General features: G+C 38.2%; 1 protein-coding gene across 4 annotated transcripts; it reads left to right on the forward strand.

Annotated features, from left to right (window-relative positions):
* Window positions 1–214: 214 nt before the first annotated feature.
* On the forward strand, window positions 215–17,545 carry ca14 (carbonic anhydrase XIV). Of its 4 annotated transcripts, XM_041989136.1 has the most exons (13): window positions 215–305; window positions 647–670; window positions 4,910–5,089; window positions 5,329–5,474; window positions 7,379–7,474; window positions 7,592–7,658; window positions 7,901–8,058; window positions 10,050–10,176; window positions 11,858–11,881; window positions 12,016–12,100; window positions 12,249–12,290; window positions 15,548–15,601; window positions 16,684–17,545. In XM_041989136.1, exons 1-13 carry the CDS (start codon window positions 236–238, stop codon window positions 16,793–16,795), a joined length of 1,185 nt encoding a protein of 394 aa, XP_041845070.1. In that variant the 5' UTR covers window positions 215–235; the 3' UTR covers window positions 16,796–17,545. The 4 variants fall into 4 exon arrangements, with proteins under 4 accessions (XP_041845070.1, XP_041845072.1, XP_041845074.1 ...); XM_041989138.1 differs by lacking the exon at window positions 12,249–12,290; XM_041989140.1 differs by lacking the exon at window positions 16,684–17,545 and having other exon boundaries at window positions 12,249–12,340.
* The last annotated feature ends 1,997 nt before the right edge of the window (window positions 17,546–19,542 follow it).

A 19,542-nucleotide genomic window follows, 5' to 3' on the forward strand; every position in this document is an offset into this window, starting at 1 on the left:
CATCCTGTTGTCAGATCAGTTTTTCTCTTTCTTAACATAATTTCTGTGCATCTGCTCTTGAGCCCCGTATGCTAAAGTGGATTTAACGTGCTGAACAGAGTGGAGGCAGGTAGGATTGCTGCCCCAACACACCCTCCCTGCCCCCCACCCTCCCCACCTCTGTTTCTCCACCACTTGCTCCTCATCTCTCAGTCTGCTTTAATTCATCTCTGTGTATGGGGCATAGAGGGCGAACATGGACTCTTTGGGTATTTTTATCCTACTAACACTTAAGTTTTTCCAGTGGACAGCTGCTGCTTCTGTTGGTAAGGTCTTAATTTGCATAATAATGGAGATCATGTGAAATTTTGCTGGCTGGGATTTTTTCTTTTGGCTTTGTTTGGATTTCTCAGTGTGGGCTTTGCCAGTGGACTAGTATTGATTCTCATTAACTTCCATAACAACTGTAGTTAAGAATAGTGTTTGAGAAGTGTTGCACCACTGTTAATTGAACATTTATTACTTTTATTATTTTTAATTTTACTATTAAATGTGATGCTTTCAGAAAATTGAATTTAGATCAATTTTAAGTGTATAGAATACGAACGGATCAAAACAGAAGTTTTAGGATTTTTTTCTGTTTATTTTTCCATTTTCTTCTTTTTAGAGGAAACCAGCTGGACCTATACTGGTAAGTAAACATTAACTACTTTCTTTTTTTCCCCAGTAAAATCTTAGGCAAATACAACTGAAAGTTTTATAGTTTAAATTAGAAAAAATTCCTCACATGAACAAACAAAGAGGGTGGCTGATAATTTGGATATAATTTATAATCTGGAGTGACAAAAGTCCTAAGTCAGGCCTGAAGTAAGTAGGAAGCTAATTTTACTACTGGTGCAAAAGAATAATTTCTTTCTTATTTTGTTTTAATGTCATACATTATTACTTGGAATCAAAAATATGGGCAAGTCTTTCCGAGAAGATACGTGAATGAAGCAACTGGTGCATTCAGTTTTTCATCTTTACTCCAGTGCACATATTAAACCTAACCCCTTCTATCAGTAAGGCTTTTGTAACTTTTGTTGGATTTTTGTCTTTCCCCTCAGATCTCACCCACCGCGTGCCCCTCTGTTTTCCGCTCCTTCCCTCTCTGTCTGTATTAGTTACAGTTCAGCAGGCTGGCATGAGCACAGCAGTCACACAGAGATGATGAAGGGGTGGAGGGTGATAGAGAAGAGGGAAGCAAGAAAAAGACAGTGAGAGGCAGGCGGAGGCAGGCAGGTGCACAAGGATGGAGTGAGGGAGATGGGACGGATGAAGCAAAAGCATACCAAATTGCACACTGTATTGTTGCAGCGCACAATAACCTATGTGTTTATTGTGTTGTTGACACACACTGGCTGCCTGTGTGGTGGACAATGACTGTGCAGGCATGAATGAGGCTCACAGATGTATTCAGCAGGGTAAAACTGACATTTAGTTTAGACAGAATGTGCAGCAATATTTAGAGACTGTGCCTGGAGCCAGCTGGTGTCCATATATGTCTGTTTAGGCATTATTATGGTGGAGGCACCGGCATGTGTGCAGTGCAGCAACAAGTTGATATGTTGAATTAGTTTTCACAGCAGTTTGAATGAGTGCATTTGTGTGTTAGGCATGGTGTGTGATATTGCCCTGCGTGATGCTCACTATTAGCTGAGGTGAATAGGCGTTTTTTTTTGTGCACATTTTTTCTGCATGGAAGAGATGAATTACATGCCTCATTATACTGCTCAGCATGAGGATCTGCATTTGTGTGTCTTTGTTTTGTAGCTACATTCAGGGTAGGGGCAGCATGCTAGGAGAGGTGCTGTAGAGCGGGTGCAAAGGGTCAGAATTTTCGGCCTCCGGTCACCATGGTGACATCCATGGCAACCAATTGCAGAGCTGGGGGACTCAGTTTTGAAGCAGAGTTGTGATGCAGGGCAGAGTGAGGGGTAACGGGAAGAGAGCAGATTATAAGGAGAAGGTGGGGGTTATGGGCACAGTAGGAGAGGCGATGTGGCATGTGTTTACATTGTTGATATAAAACACCTTTTCCACAAGTTTGTGTATGAGGGGCATATATGATTTAAAGGCAAACCTAGTGTACAAACTTTGTGTAAATGTGTTGTGATGTGCTTTAACTAACCAAATGCAAATAGGTGACACATTTTTGTAAGTAAAATATATCAATAGCATGCATTTTTTTTCTAAAGCATTCCTCTCTTTGCCATTGAAATTCAAGTTCTTTTACTCCAATGTTACTCTCTTTTTTTCTTTCTTTTATCTCACAACTGGGCATGCCAGTCCTTTTTCATTCAGCCAACTCCAGCCTCGTTCAGCCCCAGTCACTTTCTACTTATTTCACAATTTCTATATGTATCTTTTAATCAAAATCTTTCAAATATTTAACATGTTTACAGGTCAATTTAGTCATATTTTAGGGAATGAAATAAGGTTTTTAGAGGTAACTGGGTCTTTAACAACATTAAACATTAATGTTTAGATATGATTTTGTTTCTGAAAGAAATCATAGCATCTGTATGTATGAAATAATTTCATAACATTTTAAAAAATAAACTAACAGGCAAGGATAGAAATGCCTAATTTTCCCTCTGTTTTACTGCAATTTGCTCAGTCATAGTAACAGACGCACCTTTTTGACATTGGAAATATATATTCTCTTACATTTCTAGATGTTCCAAACACCAGAAACATGCATATGAGCTTTGTTTATGTGGATCAGTTCTTGTTTTATTCGGGGTATGTCTTTTCAGATGTTCCTTTTGTTAATATATGGCCAAGGCTTAAGGGGTTAATCCCTTTGATAAAATCACTTTTTAACACAAATAGATGCCTTTGTTTTTAGTTATCAGAGATGAAACATAATTACATTGAATTTAAAACTGAACTAATCTATTCTTTCAATCCTACTGCAGGTTACAATAATTTAATCTGTATTTAAAACAGCTGTGAGAATTTAATATAATAAATCTTTCAATATAGAAATAGATCCTCCATTACATTAATATTTGTGTAAAGGAATGTTTGCAAAAAAAAAAACAAAGAATAAAAGAAATAGATCCTCCACATGCAAGAGAGCATAGCCTGTTAATTAATAATAGGTTATCGGGTTCATTTATATTTTGTTTGACTTTATATTAATGAATTACACTTTTAGATGTCTTTTTTCAACAATACATGAATTTATTTCCTTTAACAGCAATGAAACCAAATATGTCAGGGGAAAAACTGTACAATCAAAATAGAAAGAGGTAGTATAAACTTCAAATGACATTTTGTATTAGTTATGTTTGGTGAGATTCTGTATTAGTTATGTTTGGTGAGATTTTTATTGAGGAACCCTGATGTCTGTACTAATATGTTTCATGGAAAGAACATTGCTTGTACTTTAGGTTAATTTCAGTTTCAAATATTTTCTGGTGAAAAATGTTATATTCCCTGAACAGTTTCAGAAGAAATCTATTTAACAGATATCTTCTTTTAGCGTTCCCAAAATGTTTTCCTTCATCGGCTTTGTGAAAGCGAGACAAGGGCGACTTTTAGGGGACTATTATTAAAGACAACTTCTTCTAGGTGTTCGTTTCAGGTTGTTGAAATATTTTCAGAACCTGTGGTGAACCTGAAGGCCATAAAATCTTCTTTAAATGGTACATGGATAATATTTAATAGGTTTTCAAGGGACATTTAGGGTATTCAGAGAATTTTTAAAGGAACATTATTATTGGGGCGGCGTGGCTCAGCAAGGTAGAGCGGTCGTCCTGTAACCTGAGGGTTGCCGGTTCGATCCTCGGCCAAGTCGTGTTCATGTCGAGGTGTCCTTGGGCAAGACACCGAACCCCTAGTTGCTCCTGATGGGTCGTGGTTGAGCGCCTTGCATGGCAGCTTCCGCCATCAGTGTGTGAATGTGTGCGTGAATGGGTGAATGTGCTGTATACTGTAAAGCGCTTTGGGTATCCTGGTACAGAAAAGCGCTATATAAATACGGACCATTTACCATTGGACTTTTCCATTTAGTCTCTTATGTTCATATAAAATTTGCAGAACCTTTAGTGACGTTGCATTTTATGTTCCCGGAGTCATCCGCAATATGTGGAGTGTTTTAGACTGTACGGAGGCATTATTTTACAGCCTTGAAGAAGATACTCAGAATGGGAATGTTTATGAGACCATTACTACATCTTCCATGCTTTATTCTCACCGTAGCTGCAGAGTTATTCACACAACTTGACTTTTGGATCACATCATTAATAAAACATTCTCATATAGAGAAAGGATATTTAAATTGAACTGTGTTGAAATGGATTATGATTGGTTGAGTTGGACTCATTTGACTTTGTTTTCTTTTTCCTGCTCATTTTGCCATGCATCCAGAAAATGACCAAAATGGAACATTCTCCTCTATATGCAGAGGCTTAAAATTAATGTCCAAAAAAAGGACATATTGTGAACATTTTTCAAAGTTCTCTGAAGATCTGGGATAGAAAATACTAAAAACCTTCCCCAGAACACAAACACTTATATGGGTAAATCTGCAGTCTGATCCAAAATTTCTCCACTGCAACCAAAAAATCCAACTATGAAACTAAACAGGATGATGATGTCGGAGTTTAAGGATACCAACTTGCCACATTATGCATGCATGCTGATCGACTCTATTATAGAAGAAATATTAGTTTTAACTTAGTATGTGCATGATTTTTTAATGTATTCATAATAAACGTAATTTACTTTACTACCATGAGGCTGTGAATGTAAACAGAACATAATGGAATAATTGTCCTGCTTAATTAGAGACCAATCAATGGAGGCTTTTTACTGAACGACCGGGAGTCAGTGGGGTGTGTGATTGGGTGACATCGCTGTTTCTGTTTCTTCTCTGTCAAAGGCTTGCTTGGTCAGGCTGAGTGGTCGGACCACTTCCCTGACTGTGGTGGTACTTCCCAGTCACCTGTAGATGTGATAACCACTCAGACTAAATATGACCCCAGTTTGATTCCAGTGGTGCCACGAGGCTACAGTCAGCACGGCAACCAGCCCTTCACGCTGTCCAACGATGGACACACAGGTAACTATGGCAGCCAGCTGATTTTCTCTTCCCTTTATGACCCTCTTGTGTGTGTTCTGGCAGCCTGCATATTATACAGCACTCAGATGTTACCCGGCAGCACGCTTTTATTACTCGCTAACAGATGAGTTGAAATTTTAGGATTTTTTGTGCCTACTTTCAGAAAAAAATCATCATCTTATTACATGCCAACTTACAGCATACAAGTCATCTGATTGATTTAATTTTCTCTTCATCAGTGGTCATTGAGCTGCCAGAGTGGATGGGCCTTGGAGGGCTACCATGGCTCTTTTCAGCCGTTCAACTGCACCTTCACTGGGGCAATGGCGGCCCCAGTGACGGGGGCAGCGAACACACCATCAATGGACAGAGTGCAGATGCAGAGGTATAAGCACATCTGGCTGAAAATCATACAAAGTGACAGCATGGTATAACCTATATATGTATGAAATTATAGCTTAAAATATCTCCCAACATATTTACTAATTTACTATTTAGTCTTGATTTAGTAGCGTTTAGAAAAAAATGGCTTTCTGACTGTGAATCTTTTGCCTTAAATACTATTGGTTAAGTAAAATATGAATTGATAAAACATTTGTCATAACAGTTCTGAGTTATGTGACCAGTAAATAATCATTCACACTGGATGGGCTGAGTCTCTCTCTTCTATCTTTCCTTTCTTGCTCTTTTTTCTGCAGCTATTATATATCTTTTCCTTCATTCCTTTTTTCTTTCCATCTCTCTTCCCAAAATTAGTTAGATCTGATTTATAATGTAATAAGACTGGAAACATCCTAATTCAAGTCCCATCATTCATTGTGGTAGACTGGTGATTGAAAAGTTAAAATAAAAAGAACACGTAAAGAAGCACTAGCAAAGTGTGGAAAAAGTGGATAAGATAGGTTAGAAATGGAGTGCATAGGGATGATAAGCCGCCTCAGCACCTCAGTTCCTGCCCATCTGTCACTGTGCAGGCATGCCAACAACCGGTTTCTTCAGGGATGAGTGGCTGGAGTGAACATGATTTAGTTTTTAAACATAAACCTTGTGTTTGGTCGATTATTTCTCCCCTTTAATAAAACCAACTGGTGATGCGCTATAGATATTTGCAAAGTCACCTTTACTACAAAGTAGTACGGATCATGCTTCTTTGGAATGAACAACACAATGTTTGGGTAATGTTCCTCCTAAATGTGCCAAAACCCCCTGCAATATTCTCCTGTTGGTCTTCACTCATGTTTTGATTTGCTAGGTGGATGGGTGATTGTACTCTTCTGCAGCAATCAGGAAAAAACAAAACATATTGGTCATAGTTACACCTTATTTATTTTACACTGTCAAGGACCTCAGTTGGAGATCCATACACAGCCACAACAACTTGGAATTTCCTTCTCAAGCTGTCAACCAACCAAATCACATTTTCTTGTAGGATGGCATCCTGTTATTTCATCCAGCGTTGTTGAAGGTCAACCATTGGACACTCTAACACATATACAGTAGCACACCCGTGCTCATTCCCAAATCCTAGAGATACTCACTATTGATCCTGGCTCTATGGGGGAGTGTTGTTGTAGAAGATGGAGTTAGGTCTCAGATTCTGGAGATATGGGATCACCACAGGTTTTGTATTCCCATTCTGATGTCTGTATATCAATTGCCGTTCAAGAGTGAACACCAACAGGAGAATATTGCAGGGGATTTGGGGATATTTTTGGTGGCACTACCCACACATTCCACAAATGCATGATCCTAATAAGTTGTACTAATCAGGCTTTCCAGTGATTTATAATACAACACCAATCGGTGTTATTTAGAAGAGAAAGAGTCGACCAAACACAAATTTCCTTACTTTTTGTGCTAAGTTTAGTTTAGACTGAATTAATACCAATAAGATAGATAGTTGTGAAAATTAAAGTTCATCTTTCAGTTCTTTGATTTTATCTGTCAGGATATTATTTAAAAAAATCATTTGGTCTGTACACACCAGGTCTTAAAATTGCCTGTACAACCACTTTTACAACTAACTTACTTAATTTAATGACCTGGTAGGATTTTTTTTTATCATTATTCTGTCCTTCTAAATAAATCCTAGAATTACATAACGGTGTATTTTCTTTTCACAACTGTAAATTTGCAATGTTTAGATTAAATAGCAGAATAACTTATTACTTCAAGTGCAGTGTTTCCAATGTTTAATCCTTTAACATTTAGCTGTGAGGAAGAGAGGGCAATGAAAGCTGTTCCTTGTGTCTCTTTTACTCATCAGTCTGCTTCTCCTTCTCCCTTCAGCTTCATGTGGTGCACTACAACTCTGAACTCTACCCCAACATTTCTGCAGCGATGACACAGAAAGATGGCTTGGCTGTTTTAGGAATTCTCATTGTGGTAATGAAACAAAATGCAGCAGCAATGCTGACATTTAGAAAACCAGAAGAACAGTAATTGCTTTGCATTCTAGTTTGCATGTTCTGAGTGGTTCAAGTTTGAAGTTTGGTTTTCTAGACAGGTGAAGAGACAAACCCAGCATTTAACAACATCCTTAACTACCTGAGTCGCATCAGACATGCAGGTAAATCTTCTTATGTTTAAAAATGCATCTTTCTGTTTGGCTGACATTTCCTTGTGTTTCATTCTGTAATTGTAATTTATTAAATTGCTAAGGAATTTAAGAAATTAAATGGATTTCCCACTATGCTCTGCAACAGTTTGGTGAATAAATAGGATAACTTCATGTGATGGAAAAAGAAAAAATAACTATGGCCTATGAAAAAACTGTTTTCTGAGTACTTGTACTACTTTATTTCCCATCAGACCAGAAGGTACTCATCCCAGCATTTGATGTCCAGTCCCTGCTTCCCAAGAATCTGGGACGCTACTATCGATACAATGGCTCCCTGACAACACCCCCCTGTTACCAGAGTGTTTTGTGGACGGTGTTTCATGAAAGAGTTCAAATCTCAAAAGCACAGGTCTGTTTCAAACACAGCACCAAGCATTCACTCCATGTTCATCAAGACAAGGTCAATATGAATCAGAAGTTGTGTCATACCTGTGACACTGAACTTAATAAACAAACTGTCTAAATTTGGTATTTGTATATGTCTTCTTAAACATATGATGGAAAATATTTAACTTACATTTATATTATTTTAAATTTTGATGTAAATAGTGATTTTCTGTCTCTTTGCTCTGATGGTATTACTGAACAGATTTTTCTTAGTCATTGACGATGAAAGACTGTCTCCGATAATCATCAAGGCTTTGACATTTTTCCTTGCTGTATTGTGGTAAAATGAAGACCAAATTAACTTTTTTTCCCCCTATCCATCAGTCATGGACTGAAATTGGCTTTATGCTGTGGATTGTACTCATACAGAATCCTTTGCACTTGTCAGAACTGTCACAGAAACTTATATATCAACTGTACCGACTCTAGTAGTCCAAAATCTACACAACCAGTCTCTAGTTCAGCGCTAGTGTGAAAGTAGTGTATTGTGTGCAGCGTGATTTAATTTGGATCGTGACAGCAGCTCTCATTAGTTACATAATGGCTCAGATGTTCATCTACCCACACTTAGTTTCACAAAAAATTATAAGATTAACAGCAATGAAATATTGATTTAGTGGTTCATGCTCACTCTGTGTGTGTGTGTGTGTTTATCATAATTTTTCTTGATTTAACGAATTTTATTGTTCTACAGGAGGTAATTTTATCTACACACAAAACCATATTGTCTGCACTATGTGAAATAGTCTTGAAACAACTAGTGCATCACATTTTAAGGTTTAAGGTTACAGTATTATTACAGTATTAAGTATTAGCATTATCCTTGTGGGTAGGTTTGTTTTGCAGTAACAATGACAGCCTTTGGCATTTCATAATAAAGCACACATTGAACCTGACAGACAGGTATTCGATCAAGTTACAGGACAAAACTTAAACAAAACTAAAAAGTGCTCAGTGTTCCGCCATTCACTAATATAGCAGAAATAATAAATACTAAAATAAGTAAAATCAAGATATCTAAAAAATAAATCAATAAAAAACACAAAAGGCAAGGCAAATTTATTTGTATAGCACATTTCATGTACACGACAATTCAAAGTGCTTTACACAAAATATAAAAACATTACAGCAAGGTGCAGAAAAAAAGAAAACCTTAGGGAAACTAAAGTAACCTCTGGAATAAAAACCAGGAAGAATTTAAATGTCACAATGATAAATGGAGCTAAAGAATAATTTACCGGTTGATCTGGAGGTTTGAAGGGTTTCAGTGGAGGAGCTATACCCGACTGTCAAACATGACAAGTTTAACTATACTCTAAAATGTCAGTAGTTTGTTTTTAAACAAACATCCATTGCATCAAAAATATCCTTTACCTGGGTTAGCACCTACCAAGTCCTGCCCCTCAGCTAGACACACAAATGCATTAGACATATATGGACCAGACATCATCCTGATGAACAGTTTTCTGTTTAGTTTTTTCTGATTTTTCATTCGTTTTTTTCCCTCACAAATACAAATGCAGACAGACAGACAGACATACAGATTATAAAATTGTTAAAGAATAAAAAGGAAACAAAGTTCTGGTGTTCAGTGTGCAGAGTGTGGTTTTTAACCACAAAACTTGGCCAAACTGAAAACACAGGTGTAATCATTGTTGCTGGAGTGACTTTTTACCTTTTAGGTCTGCATTTTCAGTAATGTTTTTGTTACACTAGTTTTTCACGAAAGGGAAAAACTAATTGGCAGCTCAGAAATTCTGAAATGATTGAGAAGTTAAGTGAAAATCCCCTTCGTTAACAACAGAACCAAAATGTGCAGATTGTAAAAATCACTAGTTGCAGGTTTACACGTTAACCAGTGTCTCCTGGGCACAAGCCAGTGAGTGAATTTGTATTTTGAAGTGTTTAAGAATAAGTAATTGTAATGAGTTTTTTTTTATCTCTTAACTCCAGCTGATGAAGATGGAGACAATACTTTACTCCAGTAACGCTGAAGAATCAGAGAAGATGCTGCTGCAGGACAACTATCGTGTAACACAGCCGCTCAACCACAGAGTCGTCTTTGCCTCATTCTCAGCAGGTCAGAAAGCAACAAGGGGGACCATTTTTAGCGTTTCAAGAAACCAGCTATTCATCCATTTTCCTGCTGCTAATCTGGAGTCAGGTTGTGAGGGCAGCTGCCTAAGCAGGGAAACCCATACTTCCTTCTCCCCAGCCACATTTGTCAGCTCATCCGGGAGGATCTTGAGGCATTCCCAGGCAATGTCATTCAGTCATTCACTACCCACAGCTTGTGACCATAGCTGAGAGTAGGAACATAGAGCAACTGCCAAATCAAGAACTTCACCTTTTGGCCCCTTCTTCATCATGACAGACCGATACAGAGTCCACATCACTTCAGATGCCACACCAATCTACATGTTAATCTTGTGTTTCATCCTTCAAGACCGTGAGATACCTGGACCTCATTCCAGACTCGGAGAGGACATTCCACCCTTTTCCAGCTGAGGACTATAATCTCAAATTTGGAGGTGCTGATTGTCATCCCAGTCGCTTCACACCCCACTGTACACAGTGTTGATGGTGCACTGCACCAGAATCTCCTTGAAGCCATCCAGAAGTTATTCTCCATGGCCACTGTGAACTCCTCCCGTGCCTGAACTTTTGCCTCAGTGAAGCCGAAGCCACGTTCGGCTTAGCCTACCCGTCAGCTGCCTCCAGAGTCCCACAGGCCACAAAGGCCTGATAGGACTCTTTCTTCAGCTTGACGGCATTCCTCACTGCTGGTGTCCACCAACAAGTTCGGGGATTACCACCACGACAAGCACCAACAACCTTATGGCCACAGCTCCAGTTGGTCGCCTCAACAATAGAGGCACAGAACACAGCCCAACTGAACTCAATGCCCCCTGCCCCACTCGGGACATGGCTGAAGCTCTGCCAGAGGTGGGAGTTTAAGCTCTTTCTGACAGGGGACTGCACCAGATGTTTCCAACAGACCCTCACAACACGTTTGGGCCTGCCAGGTCTGACCGGCATCCTCCCCACCATCTGAGCCAACTCACCACCGGGTGGTAATCAGTTGACAGCTCCGCCCCTCTCTTCACCCCAGTGTCCAAGACATGCGAACCAGTTGATTCAGTGTAAAAGCTGTATATTCTCAGTCATTATCCCTTCATATGTAAGAAATCTAATACATGCAGCCTTCTCTGAAATTAGTTTTTGCACCTCAACAGTGCTTCTACAGTGGTGTATTTTAAAACAAACCTGCTGCTGTTCCATGTAGTCTTAAGTTAGATATTAGTACAGTACATGCAGAGAGTTGACAGAAACGTAACATTATCAACAATTCATTGTGACTTACAGAGAAAGAGTCAATTGAAGGCAGAGTGAGAAATACAAGGGGAAGGAATGAAAAAGCCAGAAAAGCTGTGTTTGTTTGCGAGCTGATGAGAAAAAGGATTTGCAAAAAGTAAACACTGACTCCATTGTTATCATACAAGTCTAACTGACAAAAGAGAAGAGGAAAAAGAGACAGAGAGGGAGACAGAATGATAGACAAAGACAAAGGAGAAAGAATTTGTGTAAAGTGCTCATTGTGGTGAGTGACTGAACTGGAAGACCTGTAATATCAGCACTGCTTTCAAAGGCAGCAACGCTAACAGCTGAGCAACAGATTCTACTGAGATTAATCAATCATTTTTTTTATGAGGAAGAAAGTAAAATCTGTGATTTCTAATAATGTTTTCTGTATTTTTCAGAATCAGGAAAGGAGCTCTCCTCTGGTAAGAATAAGGATTATTATGAGTTGAATTTTTGCTTAAAGAAATAAATATCTTACCAATAAAGCTGAAAATATCACTTCTTAAAAGCGTTTAACTACTTTAATTCGAATTTTTTGTGCCTCTATGGTTTACAGGTGAAGTCACAGCTATAGTGATAGGAGTGATGTGTGGCTGTGTGGGTCTGGCAGTAATCATTCGCTTCATCGTGAAGACAATACGGTAAGAAGTCTTGTCACATTTCAGAAGTCTGGTTCCTCTGAGAGGGAGATACAGGTAAACAGTCTGCTGTTGTTCTGGTCTGGCTGTGGAAGCTGTCAATGGGGACAAAGCCAACCTTTGTTCACTCTCATCTCTTTTCTCTTGGCAGATTTTTTAAACTCCTTCACCTTGAAACAGTCGTGGTAAACAGGTGGTTTACCTGATCCTATTACTGACAAGGATGTTGAAGTGGCACTGAGTGTGATTTCATTTGTTTGTTTAATTTTTAGTTTTTGCACTTGACAGATATCCTTAAACGCTCAATTAACAAATAATCACTGAATAAAAGGTACAGTCATTCCATGCTGAACCATTAAATTGCAGACTTTGGTGTTTAAAGAAAAATAAATCAGAGCTCAACTGATGCAATGGCACTGATGCTACTGTTGGCTAGTAAAATTGGCTGATCGCAGCTATACTAATTTTTTATTTTTTTGTCTTATCTGTCAAGCAGACAGTTTATCTGGGAAAGTTTAACAGAAAAAGTAAATATAGTTGTGACAAAATGTACACATTCTTTCAATTTTAAGGTTCTATATATCAGGATATGATAAAAAAAAAAAATAATGTGGCAAATAGAGCCTCAGATGAGCAACAAAAAAAATGAAGTTAAGGCAGAGGCATGGTATAGAAAACTAGGTACACTCCATGATTCAGTAGCTTTGAACAAGCCCAAACAAACCCTAATTGTTCCCCCTGTAACGTTGCCATTTTAAGCTATGCTGTCATGTTTTTTTCAGAGAGGTTTTGTTTCTGCAACCCTTCTAGACAACATGGTTCTGTCTTTTTATTAGACCGTCATAAACTCTAACATGCTAACCAAGGCCTGAATGAAGATCTGACGATCTGAGATGAAGCTCTTAGAAAATAAAAAACCTTTCAGTTCCTCTAAGCATTTGACATCCTGATATTGAGGTGAACTCTCTGGGATGTCTTTTCCTTAGAAGACTGGCAGCTGTGTTGAGGGTTTTCCATGTGAATAATCTTTGTCTCCATAGAAAACGGATCTCCAAATCTACTGTCCTGCATGTTAAGCTTTGCTGCAACACACAGCAGATCAGCTCATGCAGAACTTTAAAGATAGTTGAGGAAAGCCATTTAATTATGGTAGGAATCGTCTAAAAACTGCAGCCCAGTAGCTCTCAAAGACCCTGCTTTAGAATGATGGAATCCAAATTATTTGGAAATGCTCTTATAACCCTTCTCAAATCCATAGGCAACAATTTCGCCTAAACACCATTGCTAATGTTTTTCCTCCTTGACATTGTGTTAACAAACACACACCTGCATGCTACAGACCAGCAAACATCTGCTTGTATAGAGGTACTCACACCTGCTGATAATCAATTAATCAGTTGCATTTGATGAGCAGCACCTGAGGTTTATCTGAGGTTGTATTTACTAATTTAGGACTGAGTAAGAATCAGATTTTTTTTTTTCTAAATTTGGTCCTGATACATAAAATGTAATATTTGTCTGAGGGTGTGTACTTTTTTTTACATGTGAGGTGATATGAAACAGTGTCCATCAGCTATGCCTATTAAACCTTTGTTTTTATTATCAATCTAGTATCACTGAAAGAGTTAAATATTAGAAAATGCCTTTAAATGTGATACAGACCAATTTAGCAGCACTCAAACTCAACTGCATTTCTGATTTACTTGCATCTGTATTTTTGTAAATTTGTAAAGTATCACATGCTGTATTATATAATTGCTGAGTTAACATGTTAACACTATTTATTTTAGTCAATATATTCCACACAGAAGTCAGACATTCAAATGAAGCACAGTAACAGGTTTTGACCTTAGATACAAAACACTTGCACCTTCTACACCGTGTGACAACACCAAACAAGTCTGGAAACATTGCTGATTGGCCTCCAATAGAAATTACACTCAGAGCATAATCCTCTTTGTTATTTTCACTTTGAAAAGCTAAAAGATCAACTCTGGGGATAATCTGGACTTCTGGCCTCTTCTGCGTTAACCACCGTTTCCCAGTTTGCTTTTGTTGTTTCTCTCATGTTTACTGATAAATGGAAGTGGTGGGTTTCTCCCATTTCCCCTCAGTGATTTTACATTTCCTCTGATTCAGTCAACAGTTCCCAAAGTTTTCATAGATAATCTCATGCAACAATTGACCACAACATTAAAACTACTTACTTTATATTGCACAGCCCCCTCCTTTGCCCAAAAACAACTCTGACCCAGTGGTGCATGAACTCTGAAGGCATGCTGTAAGCTGTGTGTTGTGGCCTCCATGAATCTGTTTCCCCCCCTAAATCAACCTTTTGATATGCAATTGGATTTAAATGGGAGTAATTTGTAGATCAAGTCAGCATTTTGACTTCTTTTTTGCTGTGTAGCATTATCCAGCTGAAAGAGGCCATTAACAAGTGAATGTTGTCTGCAAAATCGTTTAGGTAAGTGGAACAAACATCAACAAGAATCCAAGGTTTTCCAGTAGGTTATCAAACATCAAACTGCCTCCAGTGGCTTTTTTTTCATTCTCTGATGCTTTCTGCTTCCCACTTTTCTCCAAGTAAATGATGCACACTCATCTGGTTACCTGCATGATGTAAAGGGCACCATGATTCGGCCACCTTGCATTCCTTCATGGTCCACTTCTGTCATGTGATGGTTGTTGTTTTTGTAGGCAATGAACTTTGAGTAACTGACCAGTTTGCATCTACACAGCCACATATTCAGAAAAATACAAAACACTATCATTGCCACTGATATGATTTACAGCCATTTGCGCTGCAGATGTCCTACTGTAGCACTGGACCAAATGGTTTAGCTTTTGATGCAAACAGAATGAGCTTTGGTGGCTCATAGATTTGTTGTCCTCACCTGTTATGCTACCTTGGACAATCCACAGTATAACAGAAAAACTCCACAAGGCTTGCTGACTTAGAAGGTTCTCTGACCCAGTCGTCTAACTTTCATGGTTTGACCTTTGTCAGAGTCACTCAGATCCAACCCACCTGTCAGTGGTTTTAATGTTGTGGCTGATCAGTGTATATGTGTTTGATTCAACCCCTTCGCGCTTATCTTCGTCTTGACTCATAATTTTGCATCGAGCTGAATCAATATTATGAAGACATTTGATCTCAGCCATCACTGCTTTCTCACACTGCTAATTTTATGTTAATGTAAGTTAAATTATGATCATTTTCTGAGTGTGACTGATCATGCTTTGGGAACTGATGGCTTTCATAACATCAATCATTCCTGTGCATTCATTTTAAAATGTCATCTCCAGCCCCTCTGTCTAATGAGAGAGGAGGAGGTGGCAGGAGTGAAGTTTTGAAGTATTTGCACAAAGTCTCCCTTTTGAATTGTTAAATCCAAGATTTTTCTTTCTGTTTTGGTCATGTGATTATGTCTTTTGATCTCGTAACAGCTCTACCTCTAGCTGGGACATCCTGCACAACAACCGACCGGCTCCCATGCCAAGGTTACTGTTCAAAATCATGACCTCTAACCTAAATTCCTGCCCAAATCTCTATGATTTAACCACTGTTTCACAGTCACGTAATCTCTTTGGCTAGACTTTAACACCTTGTTCATAATACTGAAAATGTGTAAACTTCAATCAACCTTTCCAGGCAAGCATGTATTTTGTTATTTTACATTTCAGCAAGCTTACTAATTTGGACCAAAGACAAGCAGCAGCTGGGGGTAGGACGTTTAGCTGACATTAAGTAGTAAATCAGTGGTGAATAATATGAATTAATAATGTTGATGGGAACTTGAAGGGTAGTGACACATGACAAAACTAAATCAAATAACACCATAATGTCCATTAAGGGTTTCTATATAAAGCAAAATGGTGATAAACAGTATGACCTGAAACCTTGTTGTCATGATTTTCATTATTTTAAGAAGTTCATGTAGTGTACGATTCACTTACGTGAAGTTTCGTTAACTTATGACAAAGATCTTGTAGCGTTAAGTTGATTAAATCTTTCATCACACCACATGCGTTCAGGGAAGAATAAATCTGTTAATGAATAAAGCTGCTCATTTAGTGTATTCAGGTCATTTCTAGGAGCACATAATGTTGCTGAACCTGACATGAGCAACCGAAGAGACTGCAGATCACACAACACATGCAGCACAAAACAAGTGTTAACTCATCTAAATGTTGTTGACATGTTTATATGCCTGTAAAATGTCAGATTTCAAATTATCATTACTTGAAGTAAAAATGTTATGTTTTTTGGAACTCAGAAAGCTGAAGTAATGCAGAGGGCATCCCTGTTAACACACTTCTCCCTGCTGTACTAGTTTAAATCAACCTTCCTGATTGAACTAATTACACCTTTAGATTATCACTAACATGTCAGCTTGTCAATTTAAGTCCTTAAAACGGGACTAAGCTGTGTCCTTATTATTTATTTATTTATCTATTTGTTGAACAAAGGGGAACCTCTTCTGGATTATTTGAGAACTGCAATACAAACAACTACTCTCTAGGCAGGTTTTCGGCAAAAAGCATGACTTAGTAGGGATAACTTTTTCTCTTTTATGTTCCAGGATAAATGAGCCAGAGAAAACAAATGAGAAAAAACAAGACCTGGCTCTGAACTCGACCTCGGAGGCTGAAAGGAAGGAGGAGTCTTCACCGTCCCCTCAGACGGAGCCCTAGCTGACTGTTCAATTCAGGCCAGGCAAACATCGTTGTCTACTTTCTAGTCAGTGATGTTTTTACTGATTCATGTCTCCTTATGGGACAAAAAGCAAACATGTTTTCCCTCTATCTGTTCCAAAAGGCAAAAATAAAAGAAAATATTTTACAAGAAGTCACTAATGTATGAAAACTGTGTCAAAAGTGAATTCCCACCTAAATTCCGTGCTGTTATCAGTCATCGTAAACATGTCATCTTCTTTGCATGTGAAACATGTCATTCTGCTGGTTTATGTTCAGGCATGGCTGCTACACGCCTCAGATACATGAAGGATTCATGTAATTACTCAATGGAATATATAACTGATTGTTTTTGTTGTTTTTTATTTGGGTATTGTCTTCACTGTATTTTGAGGCACAAGCACACTGCACAACATTAAATGTAATATGTTTATTTGTGAATTAATTAGAGTAACTTTTATTTCATTATTCACTAAGAACATTGAAAGAAAACAGACAATTTGGTATGAAAGCACACAACAGGTATAGCATGTTTGAGTTGTATATACAGATGCTGTCCAAATTCTTGGATCTGAATTTAAATCAACAGATTATGTTGTAAATGGATGAGCTATATTTATGTACATGCCTTTTATTTAGTTGAAAAGAGGATTTTTGGGTGCTACATATAATCTTTATCTGATTTTATTATTATTATTTTGTATCTAACTTCTCAACATAAGCACCACATTAAAGCACTTGAATGTCAAACATGTTTTGATTTCTTCCTTCCATCAAGGAAATGTATCCAACTATCATTGTACACAAGATCACTCATACTTTAATTCCCACTTAACAACTCCTTCATCACTTTTCTCCATGAAGCAGCATGGAACCTCTGCTCTCTTTTCTCCCTCTTTTCCTTTCACACCTGCTGCTTCAGCTCTTTTCCTTGAGAGCCAATGTCGTCATTTGTAAAGTTTCACTCCTTTGTTGCAGCAAAGCAAAAACCAGGAAACACTTAATATTTGATTTGCAGTTATACAAAAGAAACATCCAGGTTATGTTGTAATACTGAAACCAGGAGCACCACAGTGCAACCCCTGTGGCCACCCCAATACTGATTAGTAGCTGGTCAAGTTTATTAATATGGGAACCAAGCACCTGTTTTATTGCTTTTGTCACCATCTTATCTATTTTTATTTGCAATTTCAGCTTTTTGTCCATTACGGCTGCTCCGGATGAATGTCAGCTTTGCTTTCTTGAAAAACCGTAGGAAATTCTCTGTTGTGTTTCTGTACAGATGCAGCAGTTGGTTATCTGTTGTTTGCTTGGATTGAAGGGTCGTTGCCTTCTGTCTGTCGTATATCTGTTTCCCTTATGCTTTTCTTTACTTTCTTTTTCAATTCTCTTCCCTCTTTTCATTTGCTTCCTGTCCCCTCCATTCAGGTCCAGCAATATTATGTCATTAAAAATGAATAAATTAACAAGAATTATAATAATAATAATAATAATAATATCAAGAGGAGTCTTATACCCATAAAGCTCCCCTTGGCAAAACAAATTTGTTCAGCATAACAATAACACAGCAACCATCATCATTCTGCTGGCTACAATGCTGGACAGAACAAAAATAAATAAATTAAATATTAAATTGTATATATATATATATATATATATATATGTATACTGCATGTACAGTAAAGACCTTGAATAACTTAACTTAACTTTTAAACTTTAATTAAAATAACACATACATGACTCATCACAAAAAACAAGTGGGTTGTTACTGGTTTATGGTGGACAGCTGTGAGAGAATCAGGGGGTTTAATAACAGGCGCAGGACAAGCCCCAAAAAGTAACTGCACAAGCACAAAAACCCGCAACCCGCACTGATGATATTTGCAAGCGACTTTACGGGGAAAACAAGCCCAAAGCCGCTTATAACAAGCGGACTTTACAACACTGTTGTCTTTCTTTTTTATCTAGCTGGCTTTCTTTCTCCCTGCACTGCCCTGTTGTCTCTCCCTCTCTCTCTCTACAGCACTGAAGTGCTTCAAAGTTTACTGCTGGGAGCCTCACACACTTAATTGGCTGTATGTATCACGTGGGATAGCTAAACTCACGTTTAATTGGTCTGGGTGTTTCCTAACCACCACCGTAAAGACAAGAAACTTTGCGCCAGTTAAAACCAAAGGACCCACTCAGGCTCTATAGGTGCGTCCCAATTCAGGGTCTGCACACATAGGTCCGGGTCCATGTTGGACAGGTTCTGTTTCCGCGGTCGGCTTATTAGAGACTTTGAACACATACAGTGGTCATAAAAAAAAAACTTCTGACTGGACTTCCATTGGCTACATATTTAAAGAAACGAATCCCGTCACACCATGAATACAGCTCTAGAGCACAACCATGTGTAGTTATTCAGTACACAGGCCACTCCCATGTTTCACAGAGGAAGTGACACGTGGAACTGCAACTGAAGGGCAGGAGAAAGGACGTACATCTGAAACTTTGTGGTCCATATTGTGGCTGTGAGGAGCAGCTGCTGTGCTCAAAACAAGATAAGGAAGTTCTCCCAGCTGTTTGCATTTCTTCTGCTTAACTGCACATGAACACAGCTGTTGTTCTGTCAACCTCTACTAGTTACTGGATTGTGTTTCATATAACTTAGAGTACAGGGCACTAAAAAGCTGTCAAGTGTGTTGCCTGTTAAGATTGTCTTGATTTTATAGTTGTTATTACACTGCAGGACTTCTGGATAATGG

The sequence above is a fragment of the Melanotaenia boesemani genome, chromosome 6 (assembly GCF_017639745.1).
Source record: "Melanotaenia boesemani isolate fMelBoe1 chromosome 6, fMelBoe1.pri, whole genome shotgun sequence".
Lineage (NCBI taxonomy): Eukaryota > Metazoa > Chordata > Actinopteri > Atheriniformes > Melanotaeniidae > Melanotaenia > Melanotaenia boesemani.